We start from the raw sequence: 22279 nt of genomic DNA, 5'->3' as shown, positions 1-22279 counted from the left end.
CGACATTACTCGATACTATACTGTCAATGTCAAACTTGTCCTGTCCTGTCTATAAAGCTAAAAAATTAAATTTACTTTCCTAATTGAAATACATATTTTCATGTTTATTTATTCTTCACTATGAAATAAATTAGTAAAAGTACAATAGAAAATTTACAAGTCTCTGTCCTGTCTTCTACTTCAGTCAAGTTCTTCTGTATATAGTATATGATATAACCCTAAATCAGGAGTGTGAAAATGAATAAAATTAAAATAAACAATCTCTTTAAATATATAAATAACTATTCCAGAATTTATAAACATAATGCAAGATTACATTCAACTACTGTGGTCTCTAGTGATGCCGTTAATTACTGTGCAAATATTGTAAAGTAAGTGCTTATAATTAGAATACACAGAAATTAAAACTACTGACGGAAATTAATTTGTGTATCTCATATTCAATAGGTTATTGTATAATTTTCTGGTACTTTGTAATTTATTTTACAGATAGGCAGCATGATTATGAAAACTTTTTGGCAACTTTGCTTATGACAAAAGCTATAAGGTCACCAACACTTGTGATCAGAGCTTTTAATGTAGAAGTGGCTCGTATACAGGATCAAACTACCGACGCTCAAACTGCAGCATTCAGATTGCAGTTTTGGCAAGATACACTTAAGCATGTGTATAAAAAAGATCAAAAACTACAAAACATACCGGCCAACCCCATAGCACAAGAATTATTTAAAGTAAGTATCTATATAAATAAGACAACTTTTGCAATTAGGAATAATAACAGAAAATTGAATTTTTATGCAAACTGCTTTAAACAAAGAGGAATATATTCTCAATGTAATAAATATATGTAAAGAAAACATTAATTAGCTTTGTCTGTATTCTAGTATTTACTATTTGGCTACTCTGTGTACATCAAATAAAGATATATGAGTAATAAAGGTAGCTAGGTACATAATTTAAAACTGTTCATCTTCTAAATCACCTATAACTACAATCCATGTAATGTTACAAAACTGAGACAATTTCCTTGGATCCTCAATGGATGGTCCTGCCAACTTATTTAGCATTTCTTGTAGTACAAAAACATTGGCGAAAACAGTAGCCTTAATAAATATACCTGTAACATAATAAGTTCTTTTTCAAGGTATGCCGCTTTTACAATTTACCTAGACGCTATTTGGAAAAACTCATAGCATCAAGAAGTAACATACTAAAGTCTAAATACTTCCGCAACTTAGAAGATGTGGAAAAGTATTCAGAAGACACTGTTTCTTCAATATACTATCTAATATTAAGTGTAGCTGGAGTTCAGAATGTTCATGCAGACCATGCTGCATCACATCTAGGCAAAGCACAAGGACTTGCCAACATATTAAGGTAATATTATCAACACCTTTACATAATTGGAATAAAATTAATGGCCAATGCTTATTTAAAAATACTGTGTTTTCTCACAGATCAATATTGGTTTCAAACCATCACAAAATGGTATCATTACCCATGGATATACTCATGAACTATGGTATCAGTCAAGAAACCGTATTAAGAGGTATTGATAGTGAAAATATGAGAAGTGCTAGCTTTGATATTGCAAGCAGAGCAAACACCCATTTACAGAAGGTATGTATTTTCTTTATCAATGTTTTAATTATTTTAGAAGTATATTAGATTATTTACTTTTTCTTTCATTTTTTCAGGCTAGAAGTATAACAGTGCCAAAAACTGCTAACCAAATATTTTTACCCGCAATATCTGTGAATGCTTACCTTACGAAACTAGAAAAGTGTAATTTTAATATATTTGACAAATCATTAACGTTAGGAAATACTACTTTGCCATTTAGTCTTTATTTCAACAGATTAATGAATAAGTATTGACTAATGTTCAGTTTCAAGTGATAAAAAAGTATTTACTAAAGATAATAAATAAATTATTAAAAAATAAAATTCTTACCTAATTTTATTTTAATTGTATATTGCTCAATGGAAAGAGGAATTATAATAAAAGGTAAATAGCGCCATTCTGCTAGTCCTAGTCTAGTCTTCAAACTGTAAAGCCTACAGCTATGTAAATCAACTATTAGTATAATTGTAATACTCTGTCTAAATTATTGAAGTTACAAATATGAAGTTTAAGCAATAAAGGTATGCTACAAAATGTATATCTATTCAGTGTGGAAAATTACTCTATATATATATATGAATACATTATTTTTGACTTATCTAAAATTATTTCTAGTAGCTTTCTGAATCTGTTTGAAGAATAAAAAACATATATGTGTGTATAACAAATGTTGAATATCTCTGATCGTAGATATAAAAACACACCTGACGCGTCCAAAAACATATGAAGTGGTAAATAAGTTAACCCAGTCAAAATAGTGTCTCATCCAGCCAAATTCCAATTTATACACACAAGGCAAAAAAAGTCTACATTACTCTTTCCACTATCACTGACTTAACATAAAGGTAATGGAATAAAACATTCTTTATAGAAACAATTGCACCATTTACTTTCAAGCTTTCTTCATGCAAATAAATACTTATAACAAATTGAGATTCAAGCAATATGTTTTGGCAACCTGAGTACCTAATAGTACCTTAAATAGCTAGCTACAAATAAGGGGAAGTTATAAATTCACTCAAAACCTAAACTATTGTATACATTATGTGGTTTCAATAATGACAAATAGTGTATGTACTTAGAGAAAATGTACTTTATCACACTACCATTAAATTTAACCTGTTTCTCTTAAATAACACATCTTTAATTTTATTATAATTCAGTTCTGTATCAAAAATATACTTAATTGAATAAATATTACATACTGATATCAAATATTTTTATTTTTTGCTTTGGTTACATAGAATCGAAATTCTTTGGTAGGCGTTGGAAATAACTTCTGTGGCTAATTGATTATATAAAATAATAACAGATATCATAATTTTCTGACAAATATCCAAATTGAGAGCTGAAATGGACAGTCACTTGAGTTAAATTTAATTAACAATAATGAAATATTTTTCAAATGAGAAAAATATAATTTTTTACATTGATCTTGATAATATTTCAAAACAGAAACATAATCTTAATTATATTCTTGCAAGAATAATTGAAATAATATTAATTAAATAAAAATAATCTGATAAATATATTACTGTGATAGTTTGCTACACTTTTCTGCTAATGATCTGGTAGCTAATTAAAAATAAATTAAGAACAAGCAAACAGAAATTACCATATAAGTATTAAACCCTGTGAATTATTGATATGTTCGTCCTTATATTCTAACACCATCATAGTTAAATATCACTATCATTACATATCAGTGTTTTAACTTGTCTAATATAGTATGTGGTGTAAGGAAATAAGGGCTAATATTAAAAAATACCATTTTAATATTAATTCTGAAATAATAAGTTGAACTAAGTTGTATAAACACAGCCAATTTAAAAAAGAAGTCTAATTTGGAATGTATAGTTCATAAGATAAAATATATTCTAAATGCATACTTAAAACTATGATAAAAAAGCTATCTGTAAGTACTGTATAATCACAATCAGTTTGCTGCAATAATAAAAAGCTACCATAGTGAATACATGGTTTATAAATTATTCAGAGGGTGTTAAATCTTTTTCGGGTTCACCTTCGGACAATAATTGCTGGAGGAGATCATATATTGGTTCAAATGCCTTGCGGCATGCTGCATTAGTTGGTGTTAGGTAGTCATGCATGTCATGATGACTAATTGTACCATCAGTTTGTATGAAACCTTTGTCTATTGATACCATATCAACTTTATTCATATTTAAAACTTTCTCACGTAGTAAGTGATTAATTTTTGAATTTTTTTCCCTTAAAGCATTTGGATACTGCCCTCTGGGAAGAAGACTCTGAAATAAAAAATATATGTATAACATTTAAGCTTAATAAAAATAGAAAATATTTTAATGTTAAAAAATAATACACATAATTTTTTTACATAGAGTAGGGTATACTTACAGGTAATACTATATAAGCACTTGGGTGTTTCTCCCTTATAGTTGTTATTATTTCTAAGATACCTTCACACACTTGCTCTGCTGTAAAGTCAACATTGTTCGTTCCTGCATGCACCACTATGACCTACAATATAAAGAGCAATATAATTTGTCAGTCAAAATTTTTAAGGTACCTTGTAAAAATAAACAAGGACACAATGCAAAATGACCTGACAACCAAGACGCACCTCAACAACCACTCCTTTATTGTCATAACAGTGAATAATATATAAACAATAAAAAGGAGAGTTGTATTACTATAATTTTCAAGCCAATATGAAACAAGTGAGCATATGAGCAGTGTTATACAGAGATATCCACACCCCTATTGTCAATTGTTAATTTTTCATGTTAATATTTTTACCAACATGATTAAAAATACAATAGTGATAGGTTTGCTTTAAAGTGGACAACACACCTCATACATTATTGTATATAAACCCACTTAAAATGTACTCACTTTGGGATCTACATGATCGAGTTCTCCATTTTTTATACGCCATAGAATATTTTGAGTTTGATCCTTGTGAATACTAAAATTAAGGCAGTGAAGTGGAGCAAACCACTGATTCCAGACTTCTGTATGCTCTAAGGCTTGTAATATGGAATCTCCAATAAATATTACATCTGCATCTTTTCCTTTGGCATCCGATAGGAACCTATTATGCTGCAAATATAAAATGTGAAATTAATATGTTCACCTTTATAACTACATATCTACCGGTACAAAAATAATTGGTATAATCTTTGAAAGACGGTAAATATACCTACATGTTATACACGAGATATAGCATATAAATAAATATTTAGAGTTATTTTAACGACAACGTTTCACGAACACGAAATCAATTATATATTCAATTCTCCGACTACTTACAATGCTATTCCATCGGCCGTCACCCTCAGAGTCTTGCTGTGGTGCAGGAATAGAACACGGATTCATTATTTTATATAGGTTTTTCGAATTATAAGAACATTTAATACTAGAGGAATGAAACAAATAAAAATTGTAAAACTATTATGTGTGAATTAAATTAATACTTTTTACAATATATCGCTTCAAAACGATTGTGTTATTTGCACAGAATCAGACAGTTACAGAAACTTTAACACAGAGTAAATATTACATCAGAGCATAGATAAGAAACTGAAAATTCAATATAGAAAAACATAAGCAAGTGCGCATTTACTACGAAACGCACATTCATGCTATTTTAAACAGTTTGTTCTTTATTTGAAAAAGTTTCAGAAATAAAAAGCAGAAAGTATAATATAATTTTATTTTCGAAGCCTCAACTCAAATGTCGAGTCGTCTTCATCAACTTACCCAGTACCACAGACTACTTAATTAAATTTTGTTGCTGTCATATTTCACTCATTCAAAGTTGTTCATTAATTATCAATAGTATCGTCGGAAGTTGTTTTATTTAAACATTTCAATTACAACAATCACAACGGTATATAAGTAAATTCATACAAAATAACACATACCGATCTATAGCACATATCATTGTATCCAAAGTACATATTTGCTTAATATGTTAACTGAAGACAATAATGGATTAGATAGGTTATCTTTAGAAAATAAACATAGAAAGGAAAAAAAGGAACTTCAAGCTCAAATTCAGGCTTTAAAAAAAGCAGCTAAAAATGACAAAACAAAGAAAAAGGAATTAACAGCAGAAATAGCCCGTTTGGAGACTGAACAAGATATTCGTCATAAGCATGAAATTGAAAACTTTAGAAGTGGACAGAGTATTTCTAGTGATATTTCAGAACAAATTGAAGAGAATAACGAAAAGGATATTAGCAAAAACAAAATATCAAAAGCTCAAAAGCGTAGAGATAAGAAAATACAACAGGAAAGAGAGAGAGAGGAACAAATAAAACAACAAGAGAAAGAAAACCTGCATGGCCCTAGAAATACAGAAATTCAGGCAATAACGGCGAAATTGAAAAAGAGAAATCTTAAAATTTTTCCTATACCATCTGATGGGGACTGTTTATATAAAGCTGTGGCTCATCAATTGACAATAAAGAAGCAATGTTCCATTTCTGTTGATGAATTGAGAAGAAAGGTTTCTACTTACATCAGTAATAATAAAGATGATTTTCTACCATTCATGAGTAACCCTGAGACCTGTGAAATGCTTACTAATGAAGAATTAAATGAGTATTGTGATAAAATATTGAATACTAAGACATGGGGTGGACAGTTAGAAATAAGAGCTTTATCCAGCTCATTAAAATGTCCCATTAGTGTAATACAAGCTACAGGTCCTGATAGTATTGAGCAAGGAACTGAATTTGGTGATGATCCATTAATAATTGCTTACCATAGACATATGTATAGTTTAGGAGAACATTACAATTCAACTTGTGTTGATGATGATTCAGATGTTGAAGATAGAAGTAATTAATATGCCTATGTATATATTCTTATATTTATTATTATTATATAATAAATGTCATATCAGTAACATAATACTGTATAGTACTTTTTTTTAGTCTCCATAACATAATAATAAATGAAATAATGGTGACCATAAAAGTTATACATAATTTTTAAAGACTATGTATAGAGGGGATAAAAGTATTTAAAATGTGAAATATGGTTATTTATTAACTTTATTGTCAGAAAATCCAAAACATGAAATTGTAAATAGTAGGCACAGTGATAAATGTTAATGTAGAATATACTTGATGGAATTACTTCAAATATTATATAACATTACTGCAATTTAATGTTATTTTAAAATATATGTAATTCATGATCAGATTATAGAATTGAGTACCTATATCAAAGCAACAATATTATGATATGATGGTAAATGACTTGGCAAAGTCAAAGAATAGAGGTATTAAGGTATTAAAAATGAAACCTCGCACTTCAATGATCTATGGAATTGTCATGTGGGTAATTTGTGGAAAATTGCAGGGTTTTGTTACTATATTTTCATTATTCACAATAAGTAGTATCAGTAATAGTAAAATATTTGCTAACAAGTTGTAATATATACATTCATAATTTATCCAATAACCCATTTATTGGATAAATTATGAATACATAAACTTTTTAATAAGTAGGTATCTGCATTTATCAAATGAATGAAGATACCTACTTATTAAAAGTATGCTACATCACATATTATAGAACTAATGTCAAAAAGCAAATTGAAACAAATAATTATTATAAGTAATTCTATAATCTGGCCATAACAGAAATAGCTAGGTTAATTCGAGCAAAAATAGAAAATACTTAATACAAACTCAAATATTTAACTTAAAAGTATCAATACAAATGTGTTTGTAATCCTATAGCATTACAAACATAGTAAGTTATAACTTATTTAGTAATAATTTAAAGTACAAAGTAATTATAGTAAAAAAGAATAAATAATGCAAACATTGCCCACTATTCACTAGTGTATTTATTTTTAAACACCATTCTGTATAGTAGTCGGAGTGGAATTTTCATCTTCAGTGTTATGTTTATTAGGGTCATCTGGTTTCATAGCCGGGAATAGCAATACTTCCTGCAAAAAATATAATGCTTTGGTCAAAAGTTGATGACCTAAGCCTAAAACACAATTGAGGCGGTTAAAGGTTTACATCAAATACATTGAATTCACTGGCAAAGCTTAAGGTATGTTTTAATTCAATGTAGCTGTTGTTCATGCAATTTATCAAAGAAACTGAACACCTGCTGATAATCAGTTATTTATGGCCCAGGACATTCACAAAACATTCTTAAACAAGATGACAGTCCACCTGATCATAAGTGGTAATGATATAAATCAATAACATCACAGGCATCAAGTTATTATGTGACGCCCATGATGCTACTCATGCATTGCCATCCCGGATGACTACTAAGATGTCATGGCTCTTATCTTGTAAATTCACTGTATTATCTAACCCTTCAACCAAACAGTATACAAAGTAAGCTGATTGGCAGATGCAATGGATGATGGTACCCAAATAAAAGATCAAAGTACAGTACAAGTAGTTTACAAAGTTTAACTTGGTAAATATAGTCAAAAACTAACCTTGATATTGTTGGAATCCGTAAGGAACATCGTGAGGCGATCAATACCTAAACCCCAACCTCCAGTAGGCGGCAGACCGTATTCAAGAGCAGTGCAAAAACCTTCGTCGGTAGGTGGAGCCTCATCATCCCCAGCGGCGCGGTCTTTTGCCTGCTGTTCAAACCGTTCCCTTTGTGTTGCTGGATCATTCAGTTCTGTGTATGCATTGCATATTTCTTTTTTCATTACAAACAATTCGAACCTGTTTTAAATAAAAAAATATACTTTAATGAAATGAATTTGTATTATTTTGAAATATTTATATTTCACAAAATTAGATGGAATATAGTTTCTCAGATATGGTAGTCAGAGACAGTGGTAAACGACATGCCCAAATTTCGGTTCGTATATTTAAATTCAACTGGGCTAGCTATCTACTGTCGTCTCATGGATTAGTTTAGTTTGTTATTGCTGTTTCCATCACCGAAAAGTCAGTCAAAAATAACAATTGTTGAAAACTTGAGTCAATATTTTTATAATGTCGGCCTAATTTCTAACCACGATCTTTAGTGGAATATGGGATTTAGTCGTTACTAGACGACGATGTTCTAAACACATACTAAAATCTCATAATTAAAATCTATTAGAAAAGAGACTAGACCTTAGTAGCGGGGATAACCCTATTGACCCTTTGATTCTGGAAAGGGGATTATTAGTTCTGTAGACTTATAACCTCATTGCTGGCAATATACCATATCTGGTTGACCCCCATACGGTTTCCCCTGGATACCATCATGGTATATTGCCATTTGCTATGATGGCTAACTGTATTCATTTCGCTTCATGCTCATTTTATCATCCTGATATTGATGTCCTGCCAGCGAATACCGTTAGTGCAGGCAGATACGCCATTCCAATATAATCCATTGAAAAAATATTAAAACCCGATTCGATTAGAAAATGAAAATTACATCATTACTTCGCATTTCGTCAAACTACTGATCATATATTAGTTTACTTTTTATATATATCAGTGGCCACTTGTAACTCAGTTATATAAAAATTAAAACGCAGATTACTTGCAGTCGGTCAAGATCAAATTCAGAACCTTGTGATAACATGTGAATAAAAGATGTGGTCAGTAGTGCCACTACGTTGACCACTGTTATTGTGTTGATAAGAAATTACTCTATTGCCCCCTATTAAAAACAAAACAATACTACAAGTAGGTCATCTCTCTCATAGTTAGTTTCTAATAATTTTAAATTAATTTCAACCGTCACGATAGATATGAACACAACCATGGGCAAATTGTTATCTGAGTCTTTGATCCCGAGACATTTAGTGTGCCCTACGTTGTTATTTTCTACGGATTTAGAAGCGTTTTCATTATACTTTAGATTTCTTCATTTACAAGAAGCGCATAATGGTTTACAGGTAAATGTTACTTAGTATATAATTTTTATTGAATAAAACAAAAGTTACATGACACTTTGCGTAGGTAAATTACATTTGTGGGTATCATAGTAGGTATTTCAGTTATTGCAATTTAAAAGTATGTTTTCTTATCACTATAAATGTAAACCTTGATATAATTGTTATGTACATTTAAAATTTGTATTATTTTCTCGGAGATAAGTACTTATTAAGTTTAATATGATTGATTTTTAATTTGATGATAATCAGTAGTAATTTAGGACACAACAGACAAGTAGCTACCTTATTGTTTACCATATAAAACGTCAAAAGTAAGGAGCTCATAGTTTTCTACTACTGCTACCAACACAGACTATTGTGCATTCGCGCCACCCATGGCCTTCAAGGCGTCATGTACATTAGGGGAAGGAAATTTCAGCTGCTGTGTAATATCATATTTTCTGGATTGAGGAAAAAATATGGATGACAAAAATATAAAAAACAAGTCTTGGTGGGCTCAATTTTTCATCTCATAAAAAGTATGTTTATGTTAAAAAAAGTCTTGATATCAAGCATCTTTATACGTGTCTATTTCGTAACACACAATTGAGATTATGCAATGTTATAGACACCCTGAACAAAATAACTTAAATGATAAAAAAACCATACAAATCTATCTGGTCAATTTGGTAAGACAAAGCATTAGCATTCCTTTAATACTAAACAAAATTAAACCAATACTAGGTTGTCAAGAACATGATGATGCAACTTCATTCATTGTTGGTTCATTTCTTAAATCTTTTATTATGACAATACTAAGAAACACATAATAAATATATTTTTTATCTTATGTTTAATACATTATTAGTTATTGATATGACTGATAACTGATTGGGATTATAGATATTTTGTTAATACTATTTATAGCATCTATTTACCTTTCAGTTAGACCAGGTTTGTCTCTATGATATTTAGACAATGGGCTCATAATTTGTGGGTGATCCAGAATAAAAGTAGGATTAATACATTTTTCTTCTAGGAACTCTCCCACCAGTTTGTCAAGAAGTCTGGATGTAGTCCTCGGTGGAGGACATTCCACCTATTAAATTAATAAGTAAAAAAATATGTACAAATTTTACAAGACAAAATTAGTATTTAATGTTATAAATATTGTTCAACTATTAAATACTTGAAAATATAAATTAAATAATTTAACAATGTCAGTTATAAGTCAATACGTTTTTCTATAGAAAATAAAATTACAAAATATATAAATAGTCAAATACCTCATGCTTCTCGCACAACTGACTGAAAAAGTTGTTTGCTTCAGGTGTATCAAATTTATCTGCTGCGGGTAATGTGACATTAAGCACCTTTTCTAAAGTAGTAATCATGGGCATCCTAGCAAATGGAGGTGTAAAGTCAACTTCAAGCTCTTCACCATCAGGCCCATCTGGGTGATATTTGATCTAAAATTTTATATCAACATGGTTTTTAAATATATTAGTTACATAGTTATTACAACTCTATATATAATTACACCATAAAATCTATATTCTAAAGGGATTTATCTTGAACAGCTAAAGCTAAAAATGTGGTTTTCATAATCAGAAATACGTAACACTTTTCACAAGACCTATAGACAATAGCATTGTATACAGTTATTATTAATTCCATTAAAATAACTGAAATGAGACATTCATACATACCTTGTAAGAACCGTGAATGCTCTTTACCATACCTGAAATCATTGATTCGGTAATGGTCATGAGATCATGATAATCTGCATATGCCATATAAAATTCACATGTTGTGAACTCTGGGTTATGTGTTAAATCAATTCCCTCATTTCGAAACTGTCTTCCAATTTCATAAACTCTGTCAAGACCTCCAACCACCAGCATCTTATGGTATAGTTCTGGGGCTATTCTCATAAACAGGTCCATGTTTAGATCATTGTGATGAGTTATAAATGGTTTGGCAGCAGCACCACCAGGAATCATATTCATCATTGGAGTTTCAATTTCTAGGAAACCTAAATTATCCAGGAAACGTCTGACATAGGCTATAATTTTAGCCCTTGTATAGAATATCTGTCTTACCTATAAAATAATATGGTTTAAATTTCAACACTCTATTACCATTAACATAATATCCATTCTAACTCGTAATAAGAAAATGTAAAGGAATAAGCAAAAGATAAATACCCTGTCATTCAAAATGAGATCCAGATATCTTTTCCTGAATCTAGTTTCTTTATCTTTTAATCCAAAATGCAAATGTGGCAGCATGTGCAAACAAGGTGAGAGTAGTTTAATACTTTTTGGTATGATAGAAAGTTCTCCTTTCTTGGTTTTGCCCGGGTGGCCAACACAACCAATAATGTCACCACGCCTCAGTTTACTTGTGTCATGTATGAACTTTTCTTCTGACTCATAGATTTTTGCATTAGCCATCACCTAAAAATATAGTTTTAAGCATTTATTTACTAATTAAGTAATCATTAATAAATGTTGAAAAATGTTTTACTTCATCAGAGAACACTTTGTTACAATTAACTTTACCTGAATTTTAACACCTTCAGCTCTTAAATCATAGAATATTAGCTTAGCTCCAGACTCTCTGATGGAATGAACTCTGCCAGCTACAGATAAAGTTACATTCTCAAGGACTTCACCACTACTTATATCATTGTACTTCTCAATAAATTCGTCTAAGGATATTGAGACAGAGAATTTGTGTGGATAAGGATGTTCTTCTTTTGGTCCATTTTTAAGAGCTGCAACAGCTGCAGTACGCAACTTATAATACTCATTTGGACTGATTTCTTCCTCTAACTTTGAAGATTTCTTCTCTGCTGCCAAAGGAGGTGGCTGCAAAGCAGCTTTTTCAGCTTTTTCTTTCAATTTCTGCTCCGCCTTTTGACGACGTTTCAATTCGCTACAAAAGAGTGGGACGTGCAATATAAGTAAAGCTTGTGGATAAATATTTTTCTAAAATGATATTAACAAACCGTTTGCTGTCTGCACTTGATAAATTTCTGCATTGATAAACCAAATTGTTTCTAACACAAGCGATCGGTGTCGACGCGAATTTCTTTAAAATGAACATATTTACACCACAATACTCACTTCTTGGATAATTTTTCACTGGATATATCAGCCATTGCGATTATTACGATTTTACTTATTTTTAATAATTACGTGAATTATTTGAAATATTACATCGAGATGTGATAACCTATCTTTTGAATAATTGCAGTTCTTGAGTTTGCCACATGACAATATTACAGCATAGATCTGTCTGATTTACGTTGATGTATGAGAATGACAGCTCGTCAATAATGACATGATGATGGACGATGTTGTAATGATGATGAAGAAAGAACAAAAACTGACTGAAATACTTTTAAAATTTCTGTACAAAAAACATAAGACCCACTTGCCTAAAATTAGGCCTGCAAAAATTATTGCTATGGAAAGAATGGACCAATGCTCGAAAAAAACAATATTTTTTAATCGATTATTGTACTACTTACCATTATGAATATTTAATTCAGAATGTCACATCCCTACTGCCAGCTACAGCTGTTCGAATGAGTGTTGCCACATTAATAAGTTACAGTACGATTTAGAAATTTATTGCACTTTCGTATGAAATTTATTAACCTATTGCTAATGTAATGTAATGTAATTAAGAAAATTTCTTAATACATTAATTTCATAAAATCTATTGGTATATACTTTAAATGGTAGTAACAAGGTCAAAATAAAAGTTGATATTAAGGTATTTGTGTCTTTTACATAATGTTGTTGCTAACAATTCTTTTCAGAAACGGAATAATTCTACAATGTACATTTAACACATTTTTAGTAGACATTTGCAACTCTTAATAGTTCCTATTAAATTGTCAATCATTCAATTTAATTCAGTAAAAATTTTAAATTGTTAGTAATATCGTTACATCATTAAAATCCAGTGATTTTATGGACAGTCAAAACCCAAGAAATCAAATTGTATAATGTATTGTTTAAACTATAAAAATATTTTTCATAATATGTACCTAATTATAAACAATCAACTATTTTTTTTGTCAAAAATTAGGCATTTAAGAAATTTCTCTCTGTTTAGTAGTTTATTGTTCCTGAGAAAATGATGCAGTTGTCAACACTGGTTCGATTTACTTACCTTTCTGTCTGTCGTCTGACTTAATAAGAAAAATTATAATAATTTTTATTTGAAGTGAGTTTAATACTTATTTTTTTGTGTATTTGTTATTGATTTAAGTTATAATACATCGGAATAAAAGAAACCCACGAAGATAAGTGACCATCCGCCAGGTTGGCAAACGTTTTTAATTTAGTCAAATATTCTATTTTGCTTTCTCGTGGATATCAGGTGAAAAATTCACAGTAATGTGTTGAATTATTAAATAAAGTACACATTTTCAGGTTCAATCTTATGTAGACAGAATTTTTTAGTCAATCTCCAAAAAATATTGAAGTACTATGCCTCTTTTTGGTAAATCTCAGAAGAGCCCAGCGGAGCTTGTGAGATCTTTAAAAGATGCTGTGACTGCCTTAGAGAGGGGCGATAAAAAAGCGGAGAAAGCCCAAGAAGATGTCAGTAAAAATTTGGTAAGTTCCGCGTAATTGTAAAGTATAACATAATTATTTCACATAGTGTTCAATCAATCAAAACACATGGAGAAATTGCAATATGATTGTCAGATATTTACAAGAAACACGTTTTAAATACTTTCAACTGTATTATTAACTAAGGTTTTGGGTCACTATGGTAAATAAATATTGTAACCAATCAACTTTTAGATTTGTAAATAATACAGGTGTTAGTGCATAATAGTAATGATGTGTCTTAAATGACTCATTCAATCAATCTTTTGTATTTGGTGTCAGTTTTCAAACATAATAATTAATTCTTTCGTTCTTAAGTCTATAAAACTATGTAAAATAATATTGATAATGACCTGTTGACAGGTTTTTGTTAACTGTATATTTTCAGAATGTAATGTTAGTGATTCAAACATATTTGTATTATTAAAAAATACAATTTTTATAATTTTAACCTTATATGTAGTTTAATAAGTCACTCTTTTTGATGTGTTTAAGAAGTACCTGGGTTACTTTTGATATATATATGACATTAGGTCTATATTACCTTTTCCTAAAAGATATTTAGAAAATAATATTTAGGAATTGGCTGTTATGTTTTTATCCTTGTGGATATCTTTGGGAAAAGCCTATGGCCAGCAGTGGATGTCTTCCGGGCTGTGATGATGATGATAATGATGATGATGTTATGTTTTTAATAATTTTTTACTCAACTGGTCAATTACATCCAATCTACTCCAAAATTGATGTTTCTAGTCTATGTGGACATAAGAATTTTTTTTTATAGATAAAAATATTAAAATTGTGGAAAATTAAATTTATGCTTCAATTGCATTTTTCACAATTTAAATGTATGTAATTAGTAGACAGACAACACAGGAGTAAAGTCTTTTAAAATCAAAACCTGTACATCCAGTATCATCCAGTGAAGCTGTAAAGGCCAGCTTCAGCCAACAGCATTAGAGTAATGTAAAAAAAAGCTATTTCTGTTCACCCACAAGTACTACAATGGGTGTCGCATAATAATGTGATGATCCATGGTGCTGTTCATGTACATAGGTAAAATTATTTACTATCTGATGGGACCTTAGATTTTTTGCTATTCTAATTACATAAAATAAAAGTGAAATTATAATTTATTACATATTTTCATTTTTCATTCTCAACAGGTTCTAATAAAAAACATGCTCTATGGTACGTCTGATGCGGAACCACAAACTGACATCATTGTTGCACAGCTGGCACAAGAACTATACAATACAAATTTATTGCTGCTACTCATTCAGGTAAACGCAGCCTATAATAATTTAATATATATTTACCAAATTTAGAAATAAAATTCCTTCTTGTATAGCTATCAATTTGAATTATTCAAATAAGTATATAGTGTTACATTTTCCTATATGTATTGTATATGTTTAGTAAATTATATAAAGGATATTCAATTAATATTAAATGATAGCTGAGTATGTGACCAAACTAATTTAGTAAAGAACAAAATCTTTTTGAAATTTTATTGAAAAATGTTTTTTTGCACATCAGAACATTAAATTAAGTTTTAAATCCATAGATTTGAAAACACAATCTTTCAATCTAAGTCAGACTATTAAATCATTAGGCTATGATACTATCAATTAATTACAACTGTATAATATTGTATGCACTGTTATATATGCCTGTGATGATAGTGTGTATATAAATAAATAATACAAAACAACTAAACCTCAAAAGTCATCACAGTTGGTCTACTTCCTTATTTATGATTAATATTTAATTAATTAATGATTAACATTCTGTTCCTGTACTCCTACATTTTGTATGTACTTATTACTCTTTTTATGAAATAATGACACAAGGTATATGGTAAACTATTTGTTTATCGCAACCAATTTACTTTGAGACAACAAAAACTGTTGTTATTAGATCATACATCACACTGCTCGCCATCGACAGGGAATTCATCCCCACAGGCTAGAACCTAAGTGGTCTCGATCTCGAGTGTGGTTTCAGAGGAGCTCATTCCCATGTACACTTAGATTGTGGAATGAACTTCCTGCCGAGGTGTTCTCACGAGACTACAGCATGGGGTTTTTCAAGAAGGGTATATTAAGGTTCCTTTAGTGTCGGCATCGCGCATATGACACCCCTGGTGTCTCAAGGGTTCAAAAGGGGTTCTCCATAGGTTACGGTAACGATTTACCATCAGATAGGCCGTATATTTGTTGTATGCACCACCATAGTATATAAAAAAAAATAGTGTACACTTCAAAATAGTAGAGCATTTTAAGATCTACAATAAAGAGATACACAATATTATACACCTCAATATATATCACTAAATATTTGATAAAAGTCGGTAAAAAGTAATACAATTGTACGGAATTCAAACAGATAGTGTTAGCGGTTCCTAAGGATAACACCCGTGATAAGGACTCCTTGTTTTTTTCCACTTGGAATGGCAAACAAGCTGACGGCCGATCACGGCCTCTGATTATCATGTTACGCCCGAGGTTCCACATCTAAGTTGCCATTCCGGAGGACTAAGATATCAACCATATTCTGTAATTTCACTGCCATTACTCAACTAGTTGGCTGGTAGAAACAGGTGATGTAGAGCGTATAGAGCCAGAAAGTCTACCTCGGTGAAATGTTCATGAGGGTTATATTTGACCGTTTCGGTACAGAATGCCAATTACAGTGTATTTAAAAACATGTGATGTTTATCTTTAGTCTATGATGCTATTGTGCCTAATAGATTAACAATACCTAATCATTCACTGCCTTGCTGCTTCATTAGGCATAATTGCCTGCCATCATTGTAATAGCTTAGGGTCTGTTTAATCCACTTCATGTTCTGTTTAATCCACAAATTACACGTTTTCCGCGACCGAAATCATTTAGCTACCTTTCATACTGGAATTATTGGAAAACTGTTTTCTTAATGCTTACAATATAACTCATATACGGAGTTCATATGCATTTTTAATATAACATCTTTTAGCAGAATAAATTATACCTATTTGTATAATAGTACAATGACCGCTTTATGCTTTAAAGATTAGTACCATTTTTATTTGTTTCCAGAACCTCAATCGTATTGACTTTGAAGGCAAGAAGGATGTGGCTCAGGTATTCAATAATGTGTTGAGGCGTCAGATTGGTACTAGATCTCCTACTGTGGAGTATATATGTACCAAGCCGGAAATTCTCTTCACTTTGATGTCTGGGTAATATAAATTTTCGATAATAGCATTTTTAAGATAGAGTAAGCATATAGTTCATTGCTATTTACGCTTACGGCATACTTGCAAGATATAAATAACTAGGCGTATCCCGCGGCACGGTCTGCGTGAGTTAGGGCAAAAGGATCCCATGTGTCAATCTATGTTTAATATTATAGAAATAAAGTTTGGATGTTTGGGTATCTAATATCCTGTACCGATTCAATTTAGAAAATCTTTTTATTGTTGGATAACCCATTTATTGGGGATAATGAGGTTAAACTTTCACGCTACGACCAACAGCTTAACTACAATGAAGAATATTACAAAAACGCGTGACGCAGACGAAGTTGCGCGGGTCAGTTATTCTAAAATAACGACAGATACTGTGTATCAAATATTTTTATTAGTAGTTTTGGCATAAAAGAGTAACAAACATTAATTCTTGCAAACTTTCGCGTCTGTAATATTAGTAGATAATATGATCTAATTCCATTAGATATTTTGAACATGTGACATATGATTTCAATAAACCATTATCTTAAAGTGGCATTATTGGCGGCTAAAACTTATATATTTTCCTGATATTTTAAAATTGTATTACATCATAATTACCTTTTATCTATTTATTAATTTAGATATGAACATCAGGAGATTGCATCGAATTGTGGCACAATGCTGCGAGAATGCGCCAGATACGAGGCCTTGGCTAAAATTATGCTATATTCAGATGACTTTTATAATTTCTTTCGTTATGTAGAAGTTTCCACATTTGATATTGCCTCAGATGCCTTTTCTACTTTTAAGGTTTGTACTGTTTTAGTTTGTAACTAAACCATTAATAATAAATATAGTATAAATAACAATTTGTTGGTCAAAGTACAAAATTATTGAAAATGATTAGATATAATTCTTGTACTTAATAAAACAATGAATTTTATTGAAAACATTTTCAGGAATTATTAACGCGACACAAAATGTTGTGTGCGGAATTTTTAGAAGCAAACTATGATAAAGTGTTTAGCCATTATCAACGGCTACTGAATTCGGAGAACTATGTAACACGACGGCAGAGCCTCAAATTGCTCGGGGAATTACTCCTTGACAGGCACAACTTCTCCATCATGACACGTTACATCACCAACCCTGATAATCTTAAACTTATGATGAATATGCTAAAAGAGAAATCACGTAATATACAATTTGAGGCTTTCCACGTTTTTAAGGTATGAATTTAGTTACGGTATAATATTACCTGTATTTCGAGGTTTTACCCGTGTGAATTAAAGTACAGAGTGTCTTTTCTGACATGTCATTAAATTCCGTCCAGTTATGTGTAAGTGTGAAGTGGACGGAAGTTGAGTGCCAAACGCAAAATGTTCTGTTACTTCGTTATTATTCCAATAATAATTCTATTTTTATCGTATTCTAGATTGCAGTTAAACTATTTAGTTGTTAAAACTAAGTACCATAAATATATATATTACACTGTTCTTATCAAAACTAACAAAACAAATAAACAAATCGTTTCTGGCAAACCATATTCAATAATTCTGTCGTTCCGATTTTGTTATGTATTAGTGATGTATACTACTAACATTGGTGTAGTGCTTTTGTTATTGTCAAATGAATACATATAATTTTAAGTCCTGATGTACACCATATCTTAAAATAATTTTATTAGATACCTTACAAAGTTCTTTAATTTCAGGTATTTGTAGCGAATCCAAATAAACCAAAACCAATTCTGGATATACTGCTGAGGAATCAAGATAAGTTGGTGGACTTCCTTACTAAGTTCCACACGGATCGATCTGAGGATGAACAATTCAACGATGAGAAGGCTTACCTTATAAAACAAATCAAAGAGCTAAAACCGGTGGATCACTAACATTTATTGCATTTCATAAAATCGCCACTTGCTCCTCAGGAAGAAATTAGTTATAGATGCTATTATATTTAACGCTTCTAAGTCACCGGAGAGTGTTGTCCGCGCAGCGAACACACAGCGTTCAGTAGAAAACATTGGAATTCTAAACGGATTTTACATTTGGTCTGTGATGAGTCAGGGAAGAAAGTATATTTGTGCTACGAGCAAATTACATTTTTAATAAAGATTTGTAGGAATTAGCGTAACTTATGGTTTGACTTATTCCTTTGTAAGTTGTTTAAACCATTTTAGTTAATATGACTTATTTAGTGACAGTTATGAAGTCACAATCGACAATACATATTGTCACATTAGGCTACGTGTCCCTCAGTTCAGCGTTTTGGAAAGGCAAAATATTTAAGCATGTCAACTTAAGAACTTCATCAAGATAACAGAGGAGACTTGTATATAATCATGTATGACATTTTTATTACAATATTTATTTGGTATATTTTTTTGTTTTCTAAATCAACAAATTCTGAAGTATAAGTTGTTGAACAGATAACAAATAACGTTATTGCGGTCAGTATTGGTTACAACTTTCTTTGTATATATAATATATTGTATTTGATAAAGTATATTTTACCATAATGTTATTTTATATTATAAATATCGAAGACTTATTTCCATATTTTGCTTAGTAGTAGTACCTCTGTAGTTAAAATACATTCATAAAAGATATTGTGTTAAATATTTAAGTACTAGATATTGTTGTATGTTTCTAAAATTTTTGTATAATAATTTTATATTATATCATTTCTTTGTCACCATCAAATTTGCAATATTACATTCTATAGAAAACTGAATAAAATATTTATATCATTCCTTTGTTTATATTAACAGTAATATACGAATTCCCACATTTAGTGTTTTTCAATATTTTAATGTAGAGATATGTATGGAAGACTGGAACTGAAATGAAATAATTATATTAAAAAAATTAAACACTAATAGATGGCATTTGATATTTATTAGACACAATCATATTGGATCAACTGTACACCTATACTTATTCATTATAATTGTACACTGATATAGCAGAAACTATGTAATAAATAACATAATAATTCCACATGTCAACATACCAACTGAAGAAGAATATGTAAGTATACAATATACATTGGCAGCAGGTGAAAAACTTGCAAAGTATGGAAAAAAACAAGTATTGTTAAATTCATTTAAACGTATGGCAATGGTTTGGGAAACTAGACAATTCTTGAAATGTTTTCTCATCCTAAATCATGCTATAAATTAATCGATTCTAATGAGTAAGAGAGAATATATTTAATTGTTCCTATTTATAATATCATTCAAATGAAATCTTTTGCATATGTATATTATTCGTAATTATATTATATTCGATATTGAAATAGAATTCCGAATACATTAAAATAAGAATACTACATGATCTGAAGAGTGGAATACTTAGGTATATATGTTCAAGATTTTAACGTATAATTTCAATATTTCAATAAAAAGTATAGAAACATAAATACAGCATAGTTGTAATTAACATTGACCATAGAAAATTAATGTATTTATGTATTCGGTGGGGTGCTCCAGCGGTTTGCAGACCGCCTTACTTCCTACTAGTCGCAAGTTCGATTCCTCGCACACTACAAACATGTATTCATAAGTATGATTGTCTGTATTGGACTGGGTATTTTCTATGTAGGTATTTACAGGAAATATGTATATTAGTATTTCTATCAGTTGTCCTAATTTACCCATAACACATAACTGGGACTAAATGGCGCTATGTAAATTGTCCGTTATTATTATTATTATACATAATATGTAGATGGGAACGAATATATTTTATTAAACAGAGATTACTATATTATATTGTAAATTTATGTAAAATGTATATTCACTTCAAAATATTCTTCTTCAGTAATCCTACAAACATTTCAAATAAAATGTTGATACTTTATACCCTGGTGAAGAATCAGTCTATAAGAAAAATAGAAACTTATTACATTGGGTTTAACTTAAACAATTAAAGAAAGTAACAATATAATTTAACGGTTATAAATAATTGTTTTATTCAACTTGACCAACTAATTTTTTCCAAATAAAATAAACCGACTATCAATGCAGACAAAGTCTACACATACATACTCTAACATACAATCAATTTTGATACATTACATACAAAAAAAAAACATACCGTTAAATTAAGAACTTTCTTTCAGCAATCGCTTGAAACATCGTAAGTACCTTAAATAAACGATATTATACTACCATCAACTATTTTCTAATATAATACAAATCACTGATGAATATAAAGAGTGTTTTTATATTGGAAGAACCAAATATAGGAAACTGACGCTAAAATTCAACGTTTTTAAGCGTTGACTAAATTTTTTGCACAATGTAAGTATAAGAAAACTTATCAAGAATATATACATACATTCGGTATTAAGTAATATCTAACATTAGATAGTTTGCTGTTCCCTGTGTAACACATCTCTAACGGCAAGCAATTCATAGATACTATAAAATAAAAGGAAAAGTCATTTAATCCTATAAATAAGATTGTAATGCCACAGTTGATTTTGTACACCCTCCTCCTACATCGGTAAGTCAATCTCATATAAATCTATTGGCAGCTTGGGGATTTCAGTTTAAATAATTAAGATATGGCAATGAAATCAAAGGTTACAGATACACAACATTAGTTCTTATGCATGGCAACGCATGAGAGATAATACTAGCATCAAATTGTGTCCTAATATCATTAGTGATGCTATATATAGGCGTCGGTTGGCGATATTAGCAATTCCAGTCAAATCTTTTTAAATCCTAATGTAAAATGTAAGTATTTCTCTCTAAATCTATAAAGTAATTATTTTATTTTTCAGGTTAGAAGAAGTATGGATATGTTATACAACAGGTCAAATCTACCTAACATTATTAAAACATAATTATGTTTAAAATAGCTACATTTTTTTAAGTAATCTTAATTCATTTGGCAAAAACAGATTTCAAACTGAGATACTTAATTAGCGTA

General features: G+C 30.1%; 5 protein-coding genes across 8 annotated transcripts; 3 read left to right on the top strand and 2 right to left on the bottom strand.

Annotated features, from left to right (window-relative positions):
• Positions 1 to 7: 7 nt before the first annotated feature.
• Positions 8 to 2136, top strand: LOC131853667 (NADH dehydrogenase (ubiquinone) complex I, assembly factor 6). Of its 2 annotated transcripts, none has more exons than XM_059204652.1 (5): positions 8 to 371; positions 494 to 731; positions 1145 to 1377; positions 1458 to 1620; positions 1698 to 2136. In XM_059204652.1, exons 1-5 carry the CDS (start codon positions 238 to 240, stop codon positions 1875 to 1877), a joined length of 948 nt encoding a protein of 315 aa, XP_059060635.1. In that variant the 5' UTR covers positions 8 to 237; the 3' UTR covers positions 1878 to 2136. The 2 variants fall into 2 exon arrangements, with proteins under 2 accessions (XP_059060635.1, XP_059060636.1); XM_059204653.1 differs by having other exon boundaries at positions 279 to 371; positions 490 to 731.
• Positions 2137 to 3432: 1296 nt separating this feature from the next.
• LOC131853513 (platelet-activating factor acetylhydrolase IB subunit beta homolog) lies at positions 3433 to 5157 on the bottom strand. Its single transcript, XM_059204421.1, has 4 exons — positions 4918 to 5157; positions 4501 to 4707; positions 4003 to 4125; positions 3433 to 3893 (listed from the first exon to the last, which is right to left on the bottom strand). The coding sequence occupies exons 1-4, from the start codon at positions 4981 to 4983 to the stop codon at positions 3612 to 3614; spliced, it is 678 nt and encodes a 225-aa protein (XP_059060404.1). The 5' UTR covers positions 4984 to 5157; the 3' UTR covers positions 3433 to 3611.
• Positions 5158 to 5500: 343 nt separating this feature from the next.
• LOC131853512 (deubiquitinase OTUD6B) lies at positions 5501 to 6460 on the top strand. Its single transcript, XM_059204420.1, has one exon. It carries the CDS (start codon positions 5579 to 5581, stop codon positions 6458 to 6460), a length of 882 nt encoding a protein of 293 aa, XP_059060403.1. The 5' UTR covers positions 5501 to 5578.
• Positions 6461 to 7474: 1014 nt separating this feature from the next.
• LOC131853511 (lysine--tRNA ligase) lies at positions 7475 to 12783 on the bottom strand. Of its 2 annotated transcripts, none has more exons than XM_059204418.1 (8): positions 12616 to 12783; positions 12049 to 12424; positions 11692 to 11943; positions 11194 to 11586; positions 10771 to 10953; positions 10423 to 10583; positions 8090 to 8330; positions 7475 to 7576 (listed from the first exon to the last, which is right to left on the bottom strand). In XM_059204418.1, the coding sequence occupies exons 1-8, from the start codon at positions 12648 to 12650 to the stop codon at positions 7478 to 7480; spliced, it is 1740 nt and encodes a 579-aa protein (XP_059060401.1). In that variant the 5' UTR covers positions 12651 to 12783; the 3' UTR covers positions 7475 to 7477. The 2 variants fall into 2 exon arrangements, with proteins under 2 accessions (XP_059060401.1, XP_059060400.1); XM_059204417.1 differs by lacking the exon at positions 12616 to 12783 and adding an exon at positions 12498 to 12607.
• Positions 12784 to 13638: 855 nt separating this feature from the next.
• On the top strand, positions 13639 to 20045 carry LOC131853680 (protein Mo25). 2 transcript variants are annotated; one of them, XM_059204680.1, is made up of 7 exons: positions 13639 to 13726; positions 13936 to 14121; positions 15285 to 15401; positions 17200 to 17342; positions 17975 to 18143; positions 18293 to 18562; positions 19048 to 20045. In XM_059204680.1, the coding sequence occupies exons 2-7, from the start codon at positions 13993 to 13995 to the stop codon at positions 19225 to 19227; spliced, it is 1008 nt and encodes a 335-aa protein (XP_059060663.1). In that variant the 5' UTR covers positions 13639 to 13726; positions 13936 to 13992; the 3' UTR covers positions 19228 to 20045. The 2 variants fall into 2 exon arrangements, with proteins under 2 accessions (XP_059060663.1, XP_059060661.1); XM_059204678.1 differs by having other exon boundaries at positions 13656 to 13824.
• The last annotated feature ends 2234 nt before the right edge of the window (positions 20046 to 22279 follow it).

This window comes from Achroia grisella, unplaced genomic scaffold, assembly GCF_030625045.1.
Source record: "Achroia grisella isolate CSIRO2021 unplaced genomic scaffold, CSIRO_AGI_Agris_v1 utg903, whole genome shotgun sequence".
Taxonomy (NCBI): domain Eukaryota; kingdom Metazoa; phylum Arthropoda; class Insecta; order Lepidoptera; family Pyralidae; genus Achroia; species Achroia grisella.
The sequence above is the reverse complement of the archived record's forward strand: the minus strand, read 5'-3'. Positions and strand labels throughout refer to the sequence as shown.